This window comes from Fundulus heteroclitus, chromosome 12, assembly GCF_011125445.2.
Source record: "Fundulus heteroclitus isolate FHET01 chromosome 12, MU-UCD_Fhet_4.1, whole genome shotgun sequence".
NCBI lineage: Eukaryota > Metazoa > Chordata > Actinopteri > Cyprinodontiformes > Fundulidae > Fundulus > Fundulus heteroclitus.
Window position 1 is genome coordinate 37,756,521 of NC_046372.1, and position 23,095 is coordinate 37,779,615.

Consider the following 23,095-nt stretch of genomic DNA (forward strand, 5'->3'; position numbering starts at 1 on the left):
GAGAAGACCGGAGAGAGGAGCGGATCGCTTTAGGATCATCTGGAGGTTTTTCCCTCACACGGGCCAGAACCGATCAGGAAAAGGATGACGAGATACTCACACATCACTTTGGTGCGTGTATATCCGGTCAAACAGCGCCTCGGGAGCCATCCACTTCACCGGTAAACGACCCTGTGAAGAAGACACAAATGTTCTCAGCTACTTCCTCTCAGACTATGAAATATTATTAGATTTATTTTACAGCAAAACTTTGAGGATGCTCACATTGGTGGTCTTCTTATAGTAATCAATGTGGTGGATATCTCTTGCGAGGCCAAAGTCGGCGATTTTCATCACATTGTCCTCAGTCACCAACACATTGCGAGCTGCCAGGTCTCTGTGGATGCACTAAAAGCATAAAAGCAGATGCTATTAAGACCTAACCTTGGGATCATAGCTGGAGGTAGAAGACCAAACATTTAGAGCCAACTCTGAACTGTTCGGTTACCTTTTTGGACGCCAAATACTCCATGCCTCGAGCCACTTGGTAAGCACAGGACACCAAGTCTTTGATGGACATGGTCTCCACAGGAACCTGGTCTGGGTTGTAACAGTACTCCATTCCCGGAGGGCGCCGGGCTCGCAGGTACTCCCTAAGGTTGCCCTTGGATGCATATTCAACTATGACGTACAGGGGACCTGAAAACGGAGGCAAACAAGAATACATGAAATACAGAATACGGGCTTCTGGTCCATCCTCCATAAAAACAAAAACAGACATGAGCCACTTACCGGTATCAGTGAATTGCTAGGTTTTAAGTTATGGTTCAAAGTGTGGTAAAATCGTCTATCACAGCGTTTTTACAGTCCTTTTAATTGAATGACAAAATGGGTCAGAAGGACTAGGGGGTTCTTTGACACCGTTTGGAGCATAGAGTAACCCAGCAGTCCAAACATCCCACTTCGTGCTGCATAATACCCATCAGCAGGCTGGAAGAGCTCTATTACAACTTTCCTACACAGATTGGGGTGATTGGAAAGATTTCCAGCCCCAAAAAGCATGGCGTTAGAAATAATTCACTACTATTAATGTTGTTTAATGCTACAGCTACAAGCTGGATATCTGTTAAGCAGCTAGCAGGGCAAACAGCCCAATAAATAAACACCGTTTGATTTTTGTTGCTCTATTAGAGTTTAGAATGGCTAAAAAGGAGAAGATTCGGCAAAGTAGGCACTTGAAACCCCCTAAATCTAGCAAGTGTTTTCATTCAGCCTACATATGAAAATCTAAAACATTTCTAGAAATACCATGTCAAGTAGGCCTTCATTTACAGTACAGATAATTTAGCTTGATTTTCCAGTGTCCTGTTAATGCATCCTATTAGATGCCTTTTTTTATATGCATTTTAAAACTCTCTAGTGCCCAGGACTTTGATTTTTCCTTGAGTACGGTGCAAGAAGGAAGTTACCGTACAAATATCCATTCCCCCCCCCCCTTTAGACTGATTGATTGACTTCAGCAGTTTTCACAGAGTTGTAAACAACAACAACCCCTCGCCAGTGGACAGTTTTTCATCGTTTACTGAATGTTTAAAGGGCTAAACCTTACAGCGGGGACCTGGATTCATTCATTAATTCTCAGTCAAGTTTAAAACGCCGAGAAATTAAGCCAAGACATCTAAAAACAAAGGCCTTCCTGTTCCTCGGACCGAACTGTGAAAGCAGATCTCTATAACACAATAGTGTCCAGACACATGGACATCTTGGATCTTGGGACTAAAGCAGAGCAGAACCACACAACCAGCAGCGGCTGCCAAACCTTATAAATACGATTCTGACAGTAAGGATTAATAAACCGCAATTTACTGAAACCTTTTCATTTGAAGTGTGAGCATCGTCCATTATAGGACCACTGGTGGTTAGTTCTGCTGCTCTGTTTTTCAAGCATGAATGATTGTAAAGAAATAACAGCAGCCATGGTTGAATCAGGCTGGGAGCTCGGAAGCTGGTGTCAGAATCATTTATGCATGCTTTCCTACCCCCCCAACACGCGGCTTACAGCAGCACCCTTGTCTGGGGGACAACTGTGTGTGTGTGTGTGTGTGTGTGTGTGTGTGTGTGTGTGTGTGTGTGTGTGTGTGTGGACTGGGGCAGGTCAGTATCAGGCCCCTGCTCGTCTTCTCCTACCATCCTGCGTGCAGGCTCCCAGCAGATTAATGATGTTCTTGTGCTTCCCGATGATCTTCATCATCTCCATCTCTGAAATCAGGTCTGACAGGTCTTTCTCTGTAGCGTCAGCTGCAAGGGAGGAAAAAGAGAAGAAGAAAAAAAAAAAAGACAGAGACGTCATATTAGGGTAATTAGTTCTCGCTCTGCTGGTGAAGAGGCAAAAACAGAAAAAAAAAGGCTCCCCAGTTATGACCTTGCCAAATATAAACACCATCACTGCAGCTGTTTAGTAACAGTGTGCTGTTTGTTGTTTGTAGAACGCTCCCTGGGGAAAAGCACTTAAAGCACAAGACAATAAATGCTACTTTCCCTCCATCTTCACTCCTCTGTGGTGTTTAATGAACACCGTTTTATATGGGATGCCAAGGGTTCCCATAAATTTTTACTCTGCTCTCCCATTCGCTCCATGGCAGCGATCCAACTGTCGATCCGGCTCCTCCCAGTTCAAAAGTTTTTTTTTTTTAAACCCAGAGATCTTCCTATGTGACCATTTTTATGCCCTGAAAACTTCTCTTGCTGCAAGATGCACATTAGCCAGCTTATGTCCGTAAATCTCAGAATTACCTTAGAGCTCAGGAAGTTTCGCATCAGATTAACTTCTTAGATGGACCACTTACATTTCAACATTTTCACCGCAACCTTGGTCACTCGGTTTGGCTTCTCTTTGTCCAGACCCAGAACCTCCCCCATCATCACCTGGCCGAAGCAGCCCTCACCCAGAGGCTTACCGAGAACAAGTCTGTGAGGAGGAGAGGAGACGACGGAGGAATTTCAAATCAAGGAACAGCATCCAGTTGTTAAGGGATTGAAGGTTAGTCATACAGCACTTTTTACAGGTGAAAAGGACAAACTGCTTCACACAAGATAAAAAATTAAAAGTAACCAAGCACTTTTAAAAATAAAATGACTAAAAAAAAAAAAAAAAAACATCAAAAGGGGGTCGGAAAACAAATTAAATACCATAACATAAAGCAAACAGGACCATTCTGATTAAAAGCTTATGAAAACAAGAAAGGCGTTTTAGTTGCTTTTCTAAAAAAAAAAAAAAGTCCAAAAGAATCGAGGCTATGCAGAGGTGGAGAAGGCATTCACTAATCGGAGTAGATCAGTGGACAAAAGACTCCAATGAATACTAAAACGCACTGGCAGCTGGTGCAAAGAGACTAAAACGGACGTGAAAGTTGGTCTCTTTCTTGTGCTTGTTGAAAGCTGTGCCGTCACGTCTTACACCGACTGGAGACAGACAAGCTCCTTATTCAAACATGTGAAAATCCTGCAGGGATTGCTCAAGCGTGAAGACATAAAAGCCTGGGCGATCCACTCCAGATCCGTTTGAGAGAGAACAGATTTAATCCCGGTTGCAATATGAGCCTCAGGTAGCGTGACGGTCTGTACCGAGCACCAAATACAGTAGAGAGGAAGGAGCCGCCGCAGATTAGCTGTGGGCGTCTGATAAACCGCACGACCACCTACTTGTCTCTGGGGATCTCCCAGCGGGGATCCTGTGGGAGTTCATATTCGGATACTCCCGTCAGCATTGGAGTGCCACTGGAGGACAGGCGGGAGGGACGAACCAGCATCACTCCAGAGTGGATAGAGGAGCTCGAGTCCACTGACACCTGAGATGCAAAAAGGGGAACATTACTCATCTCAAAGAGGATCAATCACGATATAAGTCATGTATGAAGCCAGTAGGCCCCCCCCCCCCCCGCTACAGTTACTGTAACAAACACTTTCTAGTAAAAACACTAAGGCAGTGTACCGTCTCAGCCGCCTTCACATACCTATACGTACCTGATGAAGACCATCACCAAATAAAAGAACCTGAGGACTTTGTCATTTGGCATTCACAGTGATATCAACAAAAAACATTAGGTGCAAATATGTAGTTTTGTTAAAAACCAGCCACACATACTGAAAAGCTTAGTCTATAAGGCAAAACGAGCCGCTGGGAGAAGGAAGGGTGAAAGAGTATAAAGGTGGCAAACCCCCTATCTACTTTCTGTTACCTGTCTGCGCAGAGGAATGCTTTTGGCCAGCTTGTGGACGGCCAGCTGACTGTTGAAGTCACTCTTCTTTGAGGAGGCCCGAATCTTGAGGATAATTACAATGGTGATCATGATGGCGATTAGAAAGAAGCCCACGCAGTAGATTACCACCTCCAAGTAGGTGCTGCTGGCTGGGGGGTACGGTGTGACGGCTAAATGTGGAGCAGGAGGACAGGTGGGTGGGGGCGGGGAGAAGCAGGGTGAGCTGTCATGAACAAACTAAAAGGTACAAGTCAGTACTGAATGTGACAGCAAGGCACGACACAAACATTTTACAATATTGCAGATTTTTTATGCGTGTAAGAGTCAGACCCTTGGAACTGCATCGGAGAGAAATTCACCTCTCACCACATGGTCACTCGCTCTTTTCAAACTGAAAGCAAATTATTCAGAACTGCAGATCTCTTAGTCCAGGTTTCTTGAGTTCTGATTAAAAGAGACAATTGTTTTGTGGTCTGTGATTTATACAGACCTTTATATACAGTGCTTAGCAAAAAATAGCCATGCTTTCGAGCTGAGCAACACATATTTTGGGAAGTGGAAGGAAAAGGATACGGGGTTTTCAAAAAATGTTTTACAAATAAAAACCTAAAAAGTGCAGCGTGCATTTGCAGTCAATAAAAGCATATGCATGACATGATGCGGCCACCATCGCGTTTTAACATGGTGCCAGGGTGTTCAGGGTGATAAGTGTTTGGACTTTTGCATGTATACCAAAAAGGGAAATGTTGGTCTCATATGACCAGAGCACCATCCTTCACGTTTGTGGTCAGCCATGTTTTGGTAGGGTATTCAGTTGTGCCGTACACTTTACAGATACAGAGGATGGTTGGAACACCATTCCTTGATATGGCCAAAATGTGGAGTATTTATAATTAGGGATGCACCGATATGAACATTTGGGCCAATATCGTTATCCGATATCAGAATTGCTGCTTTGTCTGATAACCGATATTTTCATAGTTTGGCTGATCCTGCGATTTATAGTCCGATGCGATTTATATATCAATCTTGAATGGTATTTCATACTGATCAAACATCAACCAACCAGTAAACACTACCATCTATAGCCGCAATAGGGCTCTCTAGGCTTGTACCACTTAAAAACATATTTTTGTATGTTGTTTTGCCCTTTCAGTATGCTTTCACGCAGCAGAGCATTGCGTGGTGCAAATCGAAGGGCCGACACTGCAACAGGACCCTGTTATTGGGCTGTCTGTGAAACTAACAGCTAGCGCTAGCTTAAACATCCATGTCGTACTATTAGCTTAGCACGTAGCACCGTTGCGCTCAAAGTCTAATTTCAGCGTCATTTTGACAACTTTCAACGTAACGAGCCGTTAAGATGAAATGCTCTGCAGAGAACCTTCCCGATTGGCATTGCTGGTTGGTTGCTAATTTACCAAAATCCCAAGACTAAAAACTGACATTTAATCTGGTAAACCAAATTATTCAATTACACAACTGCATCCACAACTGGCTAGATAACTTGGAACATATCTGGGAGGTTAACATACATTTCTAAATAAATGCGTATAGTCCGGTGCGACTTATATATGTTTTTATCTTCTATGACAGAATTTTTGACTGATGCATTTTATATTTCGGATTGGTTTATATTCCAACTATATACCAACTGAAAACTATACTTAACTATACTCAAGTAAAAGTGGCTGAATACAATACACAACACACTTCTGAATCTTAAAAACAAAATCATTTATAATTTCCCCCCTCTTCCCAAACATACTGTCCTTTGTACTGATTTACAACAAAATAATTCAAGATGAATTGTGCATAACTGTAAATTTAAATATAAACTTGTTTCTTGATTAACGAGGTCATTTGTATAGCAAAGCTTACAGCTCCAAGGATCTGACTTTTACACACAATCATATCATTATACACAATTAATAGTCCAAATCCTATTTTACATGTACTGGTGAGAAGCTTTATGCAAGTTGTGCTTAGCTTGAATTAGTTTACATCCAATTGACTCTCAAACTGCAACCTTAAACGAGTTGAGTGTTGGTTCTGGTAAATCACTGCTCGCCACAGAATGCTTTTAGAGTCAATGACAGAAAAAAAAAATATATATTGGACCAAGAAAACCTTCAAATTCAGATCTTGTTTTTTTCCTCCCACTCGATGAAAGCACCAACATTTATTCATACCAGTAGAAGGGGTGTAATGGATCGCACTTCTCATTAAAAAAGAAAAATGTCTGGAATATAATTTAGTTTGAGATGCAGCCTTGTGCACAGGAGCCACGAACACGGAGTGGTTGTGAACATTATTGTTCATGCTTTGCTCCACTGATTAACAGCACTCAAGCTCCTACAAATAAAATTATCATACATAATCAGATTTAGTAGAATATTAAACTGCAGTTGCTTTAATCCCAGCCTGTTGTAAAGCTGAATCTTTTTCAGGGTCACTGGGAAAGGACGGGGTTCAAATGGATGGAAGAAAAACCGCCGGCCTGTTTAGTTTTTTCGCCTCGGTTTGTGATTTTCCTTTGCAGTTAAACACACAAACTCAGTCAATAGGTAAAAAGAAGTATTTAAGTTCAGATTAACTTAAACATTTTTTATTTAGTTTTGTAAATGAGACACAGTTGAACCAGAAACATCTCCCTATTCACTTAACAACACATGCCCAGTTTTCACCTTTTTCAGTGGCATGCTTGACGCTAATCTGCCTAATTTTTTAGTTTCAAACTACAACACGTGTCTTTGTGAATAACAGATTTCTAGAATCAGTAAATGGCAATTATTTATTGCTGTTGTGTGGTATTCCTGAAGAGTTGGGGAAAAATAATAATTAAACTGAAATGAAAACCAAAACCCTGCACTGAAACATTGATTTTGTGTCCCAAACATGTCATATTTACAACAAAGAAACTTTTGTGTTCTTTCTTTTCAATTTAATGCAAATAAAATACCCAAGATGTATAGAGAGAAATTAGCTGATGATTAGAACTGGCCAATGTTCAGTCTGAGCAGCACTGACCCATGACTTAGTGGCCGGAAACTAAAAAATCTGATATTTTCCAATCACTGAACACACCACAACTAGACGGCATGAGGTCGCTGTAACAGCAACCAATCCTGAGTGTGGATGCTGTTCCTAACTCATAGTTAGCTATTCTAAGTGTCCCAAAGTCAGAGGAGGAACAGAGGAAGTTGTTTAAAAGGAAACAGCGTTATCTGTGAAACGTTGAGACGTCCCTGGTTCATTTTCATCCTTTCAAGGTGTTGGATTTGAAAATGTTAGTGCCTTTTTGGAAATCTAAGAGGAAAAGTAAGGTCTATATTTTCAAGGGAATGCATAGAAACCGTCTAATCATAGGTTTATGGAAAAATAAGCATGTCTTTTGTAAGGGACAACGTATTTTTTTCCACTGGAATGACTCCATGTTGAGAAGTGCATCTCAAACCAAATATACTGACCTGAAGTGCACCATTACACCCCCAACCAACACCAGCAACACAAGTGAGTTACACCTATGTGAACAGGCTGACTGACAAGCAGCTTGATAATTGCAGAAATGCCCATTCCATATTCCTGAGGAATGAGACACATCCTTTGCAGCGAGCCAATTATCAAAGCCAGCCACTGTGCTCACAGCAGGAAATGACATCAGCAATACATGTCATTTGAAGTGCTTGTCAAAGAAAATCAGCCTGAAACCAATTTTAATGCAAACACCCCTTAAGTAGCAGTAAGGAAGAGATAGTTCAATGTGAAATCTGACCACAGCCGCCAAACAACCCCTCAATAAACTATTAAATGTAATTCTAGGTAATATTTTAGCATTAAAACATTCCTACTCCTTAGCTGCTCATGGGTTGTTTGGCATTTGCCGATTTCCCAAACGGAAGAAACAGCAGAGCATGCCTCCCGTTCTCTGCTCCATCTTAAGGGTTAAGATGGAGCTGGAGACATGCTGAGCTCAAAGGGAGGCACAGGCTTCCTCTCACATTCAGGCAAATGTGAAGAAGGAAAGCCAGGCTTTAGACAGAAAAAAGGTCAATGATAAAAAGTGTAAGAAAGAGAGAGACAGAACCACTGATACCTTCCAAGACTGTCAACCATGCGGAGTTATGAGAGAACCCGATAGAATTGCCCGCCAAGCACGTATACTCCCCAGCGTCATCAAAAGAGACATTTCTCAGTTGAAGGACTTCCATTTCCTTGTCCGTGGTGTTAAGGCCAGCAGTCTAGAAAATAAAGCAAGTAGACCCAACAAGGCCCAAGAGGGGAAAGGGACCATGAGTTCAGGATTCTGAGGGAAAAGAGGAGAGAGGAGTGTTCTCCTCCTCAACACTAGACCATCTATGAAAAAGTTAACACACCCAGAAACCCAACAGGGGGCTCTGTCAGGAAGAGCCCTCCAGTATCTGTTAGTGGGGAAAGGTTGTTAGACTGAGCCTGTACTGCAGAACCTCTCTTTGGGCCACACCATCACCACTTAAAATACCTCAGTCTCATCTCTGCATGCAAGAGATGGGCATGGAAGACTCCTCAGCAGAACAGGACACACTTAGGACTCAAACTTTGACAAAAGACATCAGGCACAGACAAACAGAGGGCATGGAAACACAGATAAGCAAACAATGACAATCAGAGGAGGGGAAAAACATGTACAGAAATGGAAAGAGAGAGAGAGAGAGAGAGAGAGGGGTTGTGAGCTGTGTAAAGAGGACTTTGAAGGGCAAGGGAGCAAGAGTAATAGAAGAAGGCAGGAGAGGCCCTTATTAGGAGGGCACAGCACAGGCATGAGAGTGGGTCTGACATCAACCTGAGACTAAACACTTTCAACTGTTCTGCTGGGAATTTTCCATAGCATCATTTACAGTCAGGGACACCGAGGAGAGAGGGAGGGAGGAACGGATGGATGGAGGGAGGAGAGAAACAGGTGAGCTTGTCTCAGGTTATAGGTTTTTCCAGGTGGACCTAGAAACGCCTCCCATGTGTTGTCCCTGCACTGCTGCGTGGTGGTTACCTGCAGGGTCATATTTGATGACAGTCAGCCATGCCGACTGATTGGCCTCCCCTATATAATTGGACACTTTACATATATACTCTCCGCTCTCCTCCTCAGTCACATTGTAGAGGGTGAGCACCTGAGCGTCCGAGCTATTGACCCCCGAATGCTAGAAATAAAAACAAGTCAGGGGCAGCACAGGAACATACAAACTGTATACAACACTGAATGCTGGATAGCATAGAGAGAATAATGTCGGAAATAAAAACGTCAACAGAAAAGTACTTTTTTTCACAGGGATAATAAAGACCACAGGGTTCCTACACATTTATCTAAGCCAAAAGGTTGAATACTTTTCCAGATTTGTGCATTCTTATAAATCCAGATTTACATTTTACAGATACAAACTTTATGACAAGCCTCATTTAGCCTCATTTACTACAAATTATATATCTCTACAGAGTGACTGTAAAAAGGAAATGACACTGAAAGAAAAGGTGGAGGGACAGATAGGCAGGAGGACAAATGAATAGATGAATAAAAAACAGATGAGTGGATGGATAGATGGATAATTTGGCAGAAACGGATGGACAAACAGATGGATTGACTGAATGATGGACAACTGGGTGGAATGGTTGATGGACAGGTGATAGAATCAATTTATTAGGAGACGACTTTTAGATAATAGGAGAAGGAATGAAGTAATTAAGTCTGGGAACATCAATATTTTTCCAAACTCTGCATTTCCTTCTTCCATACTCATTTATACTTGAAAATAGTCAGATACCATACATTTATAAACTGCATAGGAACCCTGTGTCTATTGTAACAATTTAGCAAAACAAATGAAACATTTTTGCACACATAAAACCTATACTTTACAAAAAAACATAAAAAAGCCAGTTTATTTGTATAACACATTTCAGTGAAAAGACAATTCTAAGTGTTGAACGAGACTAGAACATAATAATAAAAAGAAAAAACACAGAGAAAAATACATTGCCATTCCATAATAAAGGCAGGTAAAGAAAAGTTGGACTACAAACTTAAACAGGAGATGTTTTGGTTGACAGTTTAAGTAGATTCAAAGCAGTGGTGTTTAAAGAGTCTCAATGCTCTTAAGCTCATATTTAGTTCTTAACGTAACACCGTACGTTGCTTTTAGGCCTATATTTTTGAATAGTTCTCCCTGAGGAGAAGGGAGTTACCTGAAACTCTGTCTTTTCCCATTCATCCTAGTGTTGTACCAGTGGCCAATTGTGTGAACGTCTGCTTTTAACGTTTGACTTAGAGTAATAGGGCAATATCCCTTATAAAACGTATCCATGTCTGGACTAAGAGATGGAGACTTCCCTGGCACTCCGTGGCTTCTCCTTGGAGACTGCAACTTTCTCTCAGGAAAGCCCAGCTCAAACACAGTCCAGCAAACTCCTAATTTTTGGAGCTAAGCCATCCAGTGATTTATAGACTAACAGAAGTATTTTAACATTAATTGCCCTCATCCCTTCCTTTCCCCTCACTGTGTATCCATTCTTGTCCTAAGCCCTGCCACTTTCTGCATTGATTACTATAACCCTCTTCTCTTTGGCTTTCCTCAAAAATCCCTCCATTTCATCACGCCACCCAGTCCTACAGCAGCTCCACCAGCTCAGATTCAGAATAGAATTTTCCACGACCTCACTCCCTCTACTTTTCTGATCTTCTTCACATCACTGCTTCTTCCTGCACCCTTAGATCCTCCTCTTCCGTTCACTTCACTGTTCCTCCTTCCCGCCTCAGCACCATGGGGATCAGAGCTTTTCCCTCTCTCCCTACAGAAATCCGCAATGATGCACGTTTACATGCACCAGGCTTTTTTTTCAGAATACAAGCACTGTGACATTCACAGAGTTCTAAAATTTCCCTAAAAACCTAAGATCGGTTGAGATGTTACCGTACTCCCTAATTAAGATAAAGGCTTAGCAACACATGCTATTGATCTTTCTGCATTACAGGATGAGAAATATAGGGTACACATGTGCAGACAGGGCAGTTTGCCCCAATTCAAATGACATGATCTGAATAAGTGTTTAGATGGACGAGGGTTGGAATAACAATAGGCATAAACCACTCATCTCTTTTGGGATACAGTTTTATTCTGATTGACCTTAATCTGATCACAGTATTTCAATTGGCATGTTTAGATAACACATTTTATTACAATTTGCCCTTTATTCCAATTATGTATGTCAATGTAAACAGAGCTAGTGTTAAATACTGCACTTGGGTCCAATAATACCAGCACTGTGCTTCTTCCACAGTCTACACTGAAACGGCTGTCACTAAACACCTTGAAGGACAGTTTCTGTACTGTGGTGAGCATGGAGACCTTACTGGAAGACGTTAAAACTGTTGGTCATTGGTAAGAAGGTATCTAACTGTTGAATCAGAGCTTTTTAAATCATCTTTTTAAATAACACTAAAGAAGGAGAGGTGTGAGAGTGGCATGTGGTTCTGCAGTAGCAGCCTTTCCAAATTATTATTTTTTAACAATGTTTCATAAGAGAAACATTTTTAAAAAAGGGGAAAAAAAGAAAGAAAAAAGCCAATTAGGCTCCTACCTTCAGGACACGGACATAGGGTAAACCATCGGGACCAACGCGGCTTCCATTGACCTCAATATGTTTCAGCCACTGAATGTGAGGCTGAGGGTCGCTGAACACTTTGCACTCAAACTCCACATCGCTGCCAACCACTGCAGTACGATTGGCTGGCAAGCCAGCCTGCAGGATGGGCCTGTGGGGAGAGCGTTCTGCAACACAGGTAGAAGGGCAAAGAAATCTTTGTTTTGACTTTAGTTGAGCAATGAGGCAGAGACTCAGCCTTGAAGACAAACAAATGTATATGTAAAGTACACACGGCTGACTGATTATCAAACACAAGTTAAATAAAGATCACACATTGAGGCACAAAACTAGAAAAGGCCAAGGCTGACCTGACACAGTACCTCATTTTACAACCACACACTTCAATGTAATTTATTAAGATTATATGTAATAGACCAACCATAACATTTGTATAGTGGAAGGAAAATAATGCCTAGTCCTTAAAATATTTTACAAATAAAAATCAAGTGTGGCATGCATATGTCTAATCCTCCCTTGACTCTCAAGATCCCAAATTAAACTCAATGTGACCAATTTCATTGATTTCAGAGTCATCTAATTACTATACAGAGTCCCCTTGTTTATAATTTAATCTCAGTATAATCTATCAGGACGTGGCCATCCACTTAAACTGACAGGCCAGACAAGGAGAGCAATAATCAGGAAAGAGCAAAGAGGCCCTTGCCACTGCTCAGGTGGAAGGCTCTGTTTGACAGAGAAAGTATGAGTCGTGTACTTCACAAACCTGACCTTTATGGACGAGTGGGAAGAAGAAAGCCATAGTTGAAATAAAGTTGACTTGAAAATATTCAAAGACGTTCGACACCCAGTCGAATCAAGTTTGAGCCATTTTGCAAAGAATGATGAGCAAAAATGACTGTTGATGTGCAAAGCTATTACAGACTTGCCATAAAATAAATCAAGCTTTAAATGTAGCAAAAAGTGGTTCTGAGAAGTATTGGTTAATTTAAGATAAAATAAATGTGTACCAATTTTCACATTTTTTGTTGTAAACACTTTAAAAATAAATTGTGTATCGTTTGCCCTACTACCGTATTATTTGGACTATAAGACACACTTAAAATCCTTAAATCTTCCCAAAAATTGATGGTGCTCCTTATAATCTGGTGCGCCCTATATATAATTACTGTTGTGCTTACTGACAGATTTTATGTGGTACAATGTGTTCAAAGTCTGTTAAAATGTGTAAGAACGACTTTGGTAAGCAACAAAGCCGCTCTACTGAATGGATATTCAGGAGCATTACGGTACACTGTGTCTACCTGATGGGACCCTTGAGCTGTCTACAAGACTGCCTGACTGTAATGCCTAAACTAGAAGTGCATTCATATAAAGCTAGCTAATCACACATTTTACCATGTGTTCCGCCGTTTCGTCCCACTGACAGAAAATGTGGGAATTGTAGGAATTTGCCACAAGAAATGTAGGCAACAGTACGCTAGTCTATGAAGGGTAAAACGTCTGGAGAGTCAGTGCGGAGTCCGCCAAGCTCACATCATGCGCACATTACACCTGAATATATGGGAGCCTTTAGCCAGCCCATGCCGGTAGTACGCTCTAGCAATAGTAAACCTAGTAAGTTAAGTCAATGTAAAAGTTACGTTTATCTTGGTCTCATGTTAGAAACAGGGCAGTGTAGTCCAACTACTCTGTCCTCCCAACAGAGATGGATAGAAAGATGTGGACGTGAGGGGCGGAGTGATATTACACACATGCGAAGAATTTTTAGTGCGCCTTATATTCCGGTGTGCCTTATGGTCCGAAAAGTATGGTAAGTGTTGGTATAGCACATCAAATCTGAATAAAATGTACTAAAGTTTTAATGTGACAAAATGAGAACAATATTAAAGAGTATGAATACAATTTTAAGTGCATTTACAATTCCTAGACTTATGTTGCTTACAGAGATGACATTTGAAGACATCAATGTGAACTGAAGCTGTCTTGTGGACTCACTTTATTAACAAATAACTTTTAAGGTAATACGCACAGATAAAGAATGTGGATATCAAATGTGCAGGCCTCTCTGACAGAGACATACTTTAGTACTTAGTAAGCTCTTGTGACTGTTTTTTTTCTCCATACCGAACCAATCCAAGTGCTCTTCAGGCTCTAAGCTTCTACTTAAGCCAGGGGGGAAGCCCAGGGGACAGCAGCGATGGAGGAAGTGGGACTGATTTATACGGTGAATGGTGTGAGCGCGAGTCAGAGAGCAGGCCCATAAGGAGTAATCACTTTTTCTGTCCTACCCACATCCATCACTCAACAAGTAAACACGAGTGCAGTTCATCAAAACTGACTGTATCCCTGTACTGTTGAGAGCACATTTGATTGGCTAATTGATTTATACAACTACAGCAATATGAATTTCCAACAGGTGGTAAATCAAACTAAGATATTACCGACTACGTCCAGCTGATAGGTATGATTGATGCTGCCATACTGGTTTTCAACCACACAGGTGTAGTTTCCCTTATCAGAGGGTACTACAGACTCCATGATGATGGTCCACACATGGTCCCGGAGCTGCAAGAGGTGGAAAAGAAACAATCAAGAAAATGGTTTATTGCAAGAGAAATATTAAAATTATTACTATAGGTAATATATTAAGAAAGCACAAACAAGACTTTAGTTAGGACAGCAGCAAATGTTTAAAAAAATAATCCGCTTCATGGACTACCAAAGACAGAACACAGGAAAAAGTGTAGGTTTTTATATGCATGTGCCCCAACCTGTCTTATTAGCACCAACTGATGTCTGGCTCCTTTTTCCAGGACATGTTATAATTTTTCTTCCATAAATCTGCCAAGACCGGTAGTGTGTGATTAGCCAGCAAAGCTCTAAGGCAATGGAAACATCAAACATGCATATACACTGACTGAGCCATACAGTCTCCCTCATTTAGCTAAGAAATGTGATGAAGGAGTCCAGCTGCCTGCTGCCAGATGTGTTGTGCTTGGCTTCATATACATGTGGTCTAAATTATTCCATCACTGCTGCATATCTCCATGCAGACGATACGAACAATAGAAGCCCTGCCATAAAAGTAAGAAAGTAGGAGGGTTGGCAGACGTCTCTTAGTTGTGTATGCAGACCTTTGCACCATAACCCAAAGAAAAAAAAACTGGGGGGAGCAACCAAATGGCTCAGTTCACTGGCTGGTGTGTTTAAGGGTTTAGGGGAGTCGAGAGCAGGAGGCATCTAAAAGGAAACTCCTAAATGTCTCCCAGCTGGATATGGAGATTGCTGGGGAAGCAGGGCCCCAGACTGGATAAGCCCACACCATGTCAGGAACAGCAGACATAGGGTGAGGGTAGATTGATTCTTTTCCTGTAAACTAAGGTTGTCAAAATAGTCAATCTCTCTAAATAATCAATACTCTAAAATTATTCAAAGATACCCACATGCGTCAAAACTGACCCATTCACACGTGTCCATTTTGAAAAACTTCTTCCGACCCCAATGCAACAACACAGCCAAGACATTTAACCTCCTCGCTGCCGCTCATCTCAACAATAATCTGCTGCTGAAAGTTTAAACTCTGCTAACATGTAAAGTTCAGGCAGAAAAAAAAAAAAAAAACACACACACACACACACACACACACACACACACACACACACACACACACACAAGACCTCTTTATTGCCAAGATGAACACAAAACCTTTGTTTGGGGGACATTTACCCAATAAGGCAGAAAGACAAGAAAAAAATTAAATGCTGAACCCTGCCATAGGTCAAGCTACTGATACAAGCTAACACTAAAAGTTAACACTACTGCATTGATGTTTGGGAGCAACATACAAAGGGTCAGTACAGCTCCTGTATCTGCAACAGTGAAGCAGTAAACTTCCTAGATGACATTAGTTAATGCTATCTGTTTAAAATATTAAACTTCATAAACCCAGACAGCCCGATGGCGGGGTTCTGTTATTCTGAGTTCCCTTGTCAAGATATGCTTCCGCTCCGTTCCACTGTGGTGTGAATCAACGCAGGTATATAAATATTGATCAGTGGACGGCTCAGTCGGCTAATAGTGAGGAGAGGAAGAAACAGTGCAAGGTAAATACTTTCATGAAGGATATTAACACTTGTGATAACACTATGCGTTATCTGGTCTACTGTTATGCCAAACAGGGAAGTGACACTAAATATTAAATATTTCTCTAAACAAGGGCTGAATTGTTCCCTACATATTTGGTTTGACCTAATTAAGAAAATTAAAGTTACTGTATTTTTTGAACTATAAGTCACACTTTTTTCACAGTTTGGCCAATCCTTAGTCAATGCAAGTTATATATATCAATTTTAAATAGTAATTAATATTGACCATGAACCAACAAGTAAACATTACCGTCTATCACCGCAAGAGGGCTTTCTAGGCTTGTGAAAGCTATATGCTGCTCTTGTACCACTGAAATGTATTGAAACATTAACTTATAGACAGCAAAGACTGAACACACGTTTGTATGTTGTTTCGCTGTTTCAGTATGTATTCACGCAGCAGAGCGTCGCGTAGTGCAGCTCGAAGGACCCAAACCGTGACAGAACCCTGTTATTGGGCTGTCCGGGAAGCTCATAACAGCTAGCGCTAGCTTAGAGGTATGTTGTTCGGGTGGTTTACAACTTCGCAGATGCACGTGAGCTTTATGTTGCTCTCAAACATTTGTGTCGCACTGTTAGCTTAGCACCTAGCACCGCTACGCTCCCGATCTAATTTCAATGTAATTTTGACAACTTTCCGCTGATATGCGCTGGCAAGAACTTTTCGGCTTGGAGTTGTTGGTTGATATGCTAATTTACCTCTTTCAGCCTCCCAGGTATGTTCAATATTATTCAGCCGGTTGTGGATGTAGTTGTGTAATTGAATAAATTGGCTTACCAGATTAAATGTCACTTTATAGTCATAGGATTGTGTGAAATAAATTTCTAACAAACATGGAAATTAATTATAACAACTCTAACCTACAAGAACATACACAATGGAATATTTGCAGATTTAGGCCCTATCCAGTTTCGAAATGCGGGTCAATAAAAGGCATCAATAAAACGCTACGATGCAATTTCCAGTAAGGAGTAAATCAATAAATAACAGATCATGCCCACAAATCAAACATGATGCTCCCGGTAAGTAAATCCAGAGATGGGCGTTCATTGTGTTAATAACCCTCACAATGTTAAGTTTATCAAAAGTTACAGCAGTATTTGAATACAGGCAGCCTATAAATGAAGAAACTATCAGAAACACAGCTCACATCCCAACATAATAACACAGAAGGTACGGTGGTAAATTTACAACTGCCTGGATGTAATTACAGAGAGGACGATCACTGACACCTGGAATGAGGACAGCCAGTGCTATTCTTCACCCAGACGGATGGCTAGAATTGCCCACCTGGAGGTATAACTATGGCACAGCATTCCTTTTTGGGGCATTAAGTTTCAGCTCGCATTGTTTCTCGGGTCAACGGTGAAACTTGCCACTGCTGTTCACGCTCAGAAAGCGTTTCTTACTCTAGGGGAAGGGGTCGTGATCAATTGTGGAGATGACATTACAGACACGTCCTCACTTCTGGTGAGGAAACTGATGCTGGTTCAATGGAAAAATGCACAAGAAGCTGTTGGAAAAAAAAATATATTAACCTTGAAGCCTCCAATGCGATGGTCTCTTTTAAACTCCTTCCCGTTCTTGTACCATTTCAGATTGGGAGCTGGGTTGCCGTTGGCCTGGCATCGAAACTTCACGGTCTTACTGGCTGGAACAGCATGAAGCTTTTTCTCCATTTTCTCTGGATGGGCCCATTGCGGGGCCATTGCTAAATAATACAAAAAGGAAAAAAAAAAAAAAAGTAACACAGTTCATCAGATGTTTTCCATTTGCAGGCACATAAATCAGACTGGATGGAAACATTTTGAGCAGGAAAAAAAAAAATCCCACTACATGCAAAAAAAAAGAACCAAATATTTGGTTTAAGTTGGGGGAAATCGATGTGGATGGACACACATTACAGAGAGAGGTACCTAAAACTCATTCGAGCACCCCATAATTGTAATATTAAGAAACATTTGAACCACAAGACCATTTTCTAGAACCTTCCAAGTGAGATATTTTACACCCTAAAATCAATCTGGATCTAATCACAAAATCAATCAACACTGAATGGAAACCATGTCAGTAAAGTGAAGTTATAATGTTTAAACTTCAGTGGGAGATAAGTGAGGGAACAAACTCTGGGTCGGCATTCTTCCCAATGCTTGGCAGCTGCTATTTTCTTTGTGGGCTGAGCGGCCAGTAGAAATGAGATGAAGAGGCTAGGGTGTCTTAATTGTGCTGGAGACAAATTGGGGGACATCTAAGGTTAACCACAATTAATCACCACAGGGACATTAATCACGTAAAAGCCGTCATTGAGGTAGCAAAGGTCCGCTGATTCAGAGTGAAATCATTCCCCAACTGTGAACCATACACACGGCTTGCCTATAATTGACTCATAAAGCTGCAAAATCACCGAGCAGCAGCAACTGTTACTCAGAAGCTCATTTTGGGTGAGTCAGTATCCACCAGTTGTCGCAGCGGGATGGGTAAAGTGCAGATGCACGAGCACTTACGCATCAGCTTCTCGCTGGTCAACAGTTTATTTTCCTCTGATGAAGACTCTTCCTCGTCGTCATCATCTTCAGATGAAGCCAAAGGATCAACTAGAGAACAGAAAGAGGCAATCAGGGCAATTCTAAATACTGTAAACATAACACGGTTTTGTCAGAAATCAAACACATCACAACTACATTTAAAACTTGATTCACTCCTCAGTTTATGGGGAAGGTAAACAGCAGAGATGCACCAATCAATTCAACAGGTGAATTCAACTAGTCAAACACCCAAAAAAAGCTGTTTATTTTTCACTATATGCACCAAAAGTAAGTATTCTCGCAATTTTCAGTCTACAAAACACATCAATAAACAGAACTACTTTCATTGATTTTTTTTTAGTTAAATGAAAATCAGATAAAGCACATAGGGACACATGCTTTGGCTCACAAATGGGGACAATCTAGTGATTCCTTTCCTGTGGAAATTAAGAAGCGTACTGCCTCTATCAAAGAACCTGCAGCACATTTGTTTCTCTTTAATCTATTATAGACACTAGAAAAACCAAACCTAAACCAGTCTGAATTATTATTGGCTGGTGAGACCTCAAAGAAAAGCAGATATCATAATCAGTGAGGAAAAGACTGATCGGTGCATCTCTAGTTGGCTTAGCTGGTGACGTGAACGACAAACACGCTGTAGTACCACCGTATTTAACGAAGGGCAGCTTTTCTTTAATTGGTACCCGTACTTTCCATAAACAGCGTTTACCTTATTATACGTGTCTAAATTTGGATTTCACAAACATCTCGAGGTTAGCTTAAAATAAACAGTTCAGACGGCGAATCCATTAAAAACCGATTGGTGCCTTTCACTGTAACAATAAGCTGGCTTTGTTGCTCCTCTAAAAAAGGAAAAAAGCCCAAGTGCACAACATGGAAAACTCAGAAAGGCTTTATGACTTGTCCTCTAACACTCTGACTGTGCAGTAAAGCAAGCCCAGAAAGAAACCGGCTGCCCAGCGTGCAAAGACTGAAAACTTTAGCGTTCCCAACATTACCTGTGACGTTAAAGTAGACGCTGTGGTTGCCAAAGGTGGTGCACGCGTACAGGCCAGAGTCGGTCGGCTCCACCGCCTCGATCTCCAGCTGGCCGCTGCGAATGCGCGTGTGCTCTCCGTCCACGACAGCAACATGGTCTTTAGTCCAGTTAACGGTGTGGGGCGAATCCTTGGGTGTGCAACTCAGATCCAAGCGCTTCCCGGGATACAGGGTGAACTGCTCCGCTTCCACAGAGACTATAAAAAGGAAGCACAACATGGTGACTAGCTACTCTGATGGGGTTCAGTTTAATCTGCTGCAGAAGAACATGCTGTGTGTTATGCAAAAGGAGCGTAACAGAACCCAAGGGTCACACTGATTTGGTTCTAGCAGCTGGTTCAGATGCCGCTTTGAAATGATCAATATGAACATCCAACCATGCCTCTACAGGAAACAAGGAACAAAAAAAAAAAAATGAGGGCTTTATCTCCACTGTAAATCAAGACGGGCTGCTATCATCCAACCTGGTCCAAAACGCATTCCACAATACTTCCTTTATGTCTATTTACCTCTTCCGTGTAACCTGTTCACATAATTACATTGGATCTCAAGTTAGTCAAGGCCCTGATATTCAAGCTAAAAAGGAGCTCCTTGGGAAAGGGAGGAGAAATTCAATTACGGGAATGAAAGGAGGAGAGATGTCACGAAGAGAGACACCTGAGCCCCCCTTGTTCTAAATGGCCAAGCAGACCGCTAGAAGGAGGGATAACCCAATTACACTGACACATTGTCCATCACGGCGGTGTTGTTTGTCTTGTAACAAAGGTAAAGAGCATCGCCGACCAACTTGCTGAAGATTCTTGCTTTAGGAAAACATAGAAGATACTCTGACTAAATCAACGGCAACTAAACATTACCGTATTAAACCACTGTTTGGTAAAATCAAACAAAAAAAAAACAAAAAAAACCAGTGTACATAAACCAACAACTTGTTGGTGAAGACTCTCTTCACCCGTATTTCACACAGCCCTGTTTCAACCTAACAGGATCTCTACGGTGCCCCAAGGCGGCTCTAAAGTCCATCCTTTTTGCCCATTACCGACACGGCATCATCACAAAAAATTGAATTATATAATCGAATACCATAGCCGTAAACAATCCCGCAGCAGGAGATTTCTCTGAAACCTTTGCCAAAGTACATTGTGTGATTTTTTTTTTTTCTTCAACACAACTCCTCCTGATAAAAAACAGAGCACATGTATACAGGGGGGAGAAAAAAAAAAAAAACACCAGGAAAACATCCGCAAGCCAGACTAATCCCTCCCACCATGACAACAAAGGACTTCAAACAATACAGGGGAAGAGGGAACAAGGAGAGCGAGCCACTGAGCATGTGCACAGGAGCGGGCCTGCGGTGGCAGGTTCTAGTGCCAGTTGCTATGGTGACCCCACTTGGGCCTAGTAAAGGTATTTCCTGGATCACATATGTCTGACAGGCCCTTAATCCCAGCAGGAAAAGGGGGCCAGGGGGTAGGATCAACTTTCTCCTCAAAAACTAGATCCAGAGCAGGGAAGGAGGAAGAGGCAGCGTTTAGACCCATCTCTGTTAGGCCCTTAAAGGGAGCATATTAGAGGATACGATTACGCTTTATATAATAGATTTAGACGCCGTAAACTCCAACGACGATATTAAACCAAACAGCAGTCAGCCTCACAGGCCTGAACACAACTTATTGATGCACCGATACAGACTCTCTGGGGGAAACTTCAACTTGTTCGTCATTAACCGTGTTGTGGAAGAGGGACGGTGGCAATCTCTTGAGTTTCAGTCACATAGTTTACGCCATAAATGGGCTACGGTACGACAATGTTTACAGCTAAACCTAATGTTACACACAGGCCTGGCAGACTCAGATGTAGCACTGTCTTTTAATTTGACCAACAGGTTTGCTACGACTGGGAGCAATGTTAACATTTTGGCCTGGGTCAGCAAGAGTCCTCTCCTGAATCCAATAGAGAATTTGTGGAGGGAGCGAAACATTACGGTGACGGCAGAGAGGACTTTGCATGAGATCACCGTTGACAAATATCATCGGAGACCTGCGAACAGATGGTCAGCAACTATAAGAAGGGTTTGACTGCTGCAGAGCCAACCAGTACCAGCTATTGTGGAGAAGATGTCAGAAGTTAATAATAAACGGCCAGTCAGGGGTTCCTGCTATTGGTTTAGGTCCCGTCCACCCTGACAAGGGTCTTTATTAGTGTGGATGGGACATTGAGGAGCAAGGTCTAAACAGGGTTTGATGTGTTTGTTTATTTAAGCCCTGGTTTAATTACTGCATCACTGCTTATACGGCAATATCATGCTCCAAGAGCTGATAAGTAAATCTGATCATAAAACATGTAGATCCGACAGAGACGAGCAGTCACGCCGACAGCTAAAGCTGCTCCCTCTGGTTTTTCAATAGAACTGCCATTAGGACACGTAGAAAAGAGGCAGAATAGGTTTCTTTGGAAGTAATCCAATTCTTTCTCAGTTCTTCAGAACAACAGACATGCGCATCTTTTTTTTTTTAGTCTGCCGTCTTCTTCCTAACAGAACCACACCGAATTCAGAGATCGGAAGGAAAACGAGTAGAAAGCTGCTGACGGCTTTCCATCCATCTATCCAGCTTAGTTAATGATTTTGCCCCACCACGAAAGGACACTCTGTCTTCAATCAGCAAAATCGTTTTGTTTTTTTCTAGTTTTCTATTTTTATCTGGCACAGTTAGGTACATAGATTAGTAAACAGAAAGCAGACCACAAACTCCGATAAAAAAAAGGTACCCATTGATGAATTATCTGAAAGCAGATAAACACAGAATAAACAGGCAGAAGAGTTTCTAGTCACACATTAACCCTATAATCAGTTCTTCAACCGAAAAGCAGCGGGTTTCGATGGAAGGGAGGAGTTTTAATGTCTCTAAAGAAAAGTTTATCAGGCTTGCCTCATAAAGTTGGACTTCCAACTTCAAAAGTAAGAGGAGCCCCACCAGCAAGACTGACTGCTGAACGATAGGGGGAACGTCAATAAAGTACAGACAGGTCTTCCTACTTTTCTTCATACACTCCTTTCCTTCTTTTTCTTCTTCTTCTTGTACATATTGAATTTGGTGTCAAAATTTAAGCTCGAAACCAAAGAACAGAGGTTCAAGCCTCGAGTGATTTTCATTTCAGATCCATAATTTGAGCGGAAAAGGCAAAAGGTTTCTATTGCCCGTTCCAGGCGCCCCAGAAAGCGGCCAGGACTGCGTGCGCCATTTTAAATGAGGCGTGAAGCCAGAGCGGGTTGAAATAACATAAGTGAGCTGGGCATCACCATTAACGCAAAGTCTGTATGCCGTTAGTGACGGCTGTCGGCTAAATTCTGTCCGTGTCCCCTCAATGGAGACACCAGCGATAAGACGGTGTCAACTTCCCAGCTGTTAATCTTAACTCCAGGTGTCATAAAAACACCCATAAAACTGTAAAATTGCCTTCTTACTTTACTAAAAGGATGACCATTTGGTC

At 41.7% G+C, this 23,095-nt stretch overlaps 1 protein-coding gene across 5 annotated transcripts in view; it reads right to left on the reverse strand.

Annotated features, from left to right (window-relative positions):
- fgfr1a (fibroblast growth factor receptor 1a) overlaps positions 1 to 23,095 on the reverse strand; it is a 36,008-nt gene that overhangs the window by 2,495 nt on the left and 10,418 nt on the right. For 2 of the 5 annotated variants that reach the window (XM_012866250.3, XM_021318392.2), the window contains exons 3-15: positions 19,564 to 19,800; positions 18,524 to 18,613; positions 17,558 to 17,730; positions 14,315 to 14,438; positions 11,847 to 12,037; positions 9,265 to 9,415; positions 4,212 to 4,408; positions 3,682 to 3,827; positions 2,826 to 2,947; positions 2,167 to 2,277; positions 488 to 678; positions 265 to 387; positions 101 to 171 (exon numbers count right to left, since the gene is read on the reverse strand). In XM_012866250.3, the coding sequence (XP_012721704.2) occupies positions 101 to 171; positions 265 to 387; positions 488 to 678; positions 2,167 to 2,277; positions 2,826 to 2,947; positions 3,682 to 3,827; positions 4,212 to 4,408; positions 9,265 to 9,415; positions 11,847 to 12,037; positions 14,315 to 14,438; positions 17,558 to 17,730; positions 18,524 to 18,613; positions 19,564 to 19,800 (1,927 nt within the window). Of the gene's footprint in view, positions 1 to 100; positions 172 to 264; positions 388 to 487; positions 679 to 2,166; positions 2,278 to 2,825; positions 2,948 to 3,681; positions 3,828 to 4,211; positions 4,409 to 8,334; positions 8,480 to 9,264; positions 9,416 to 11,846; positions 12,038 to 14,314; positions 14,439 to 17,557; positions 17,731 to 18,523; positions 18,614 to 19,563; positions 19,801 to 23,095 lie in introns of all 5 variants that reach the window. The other 3 variants (XM_012866252.3, XM_012866253.3, XM_012866254.3) reach the window with 3 other exon arrangements.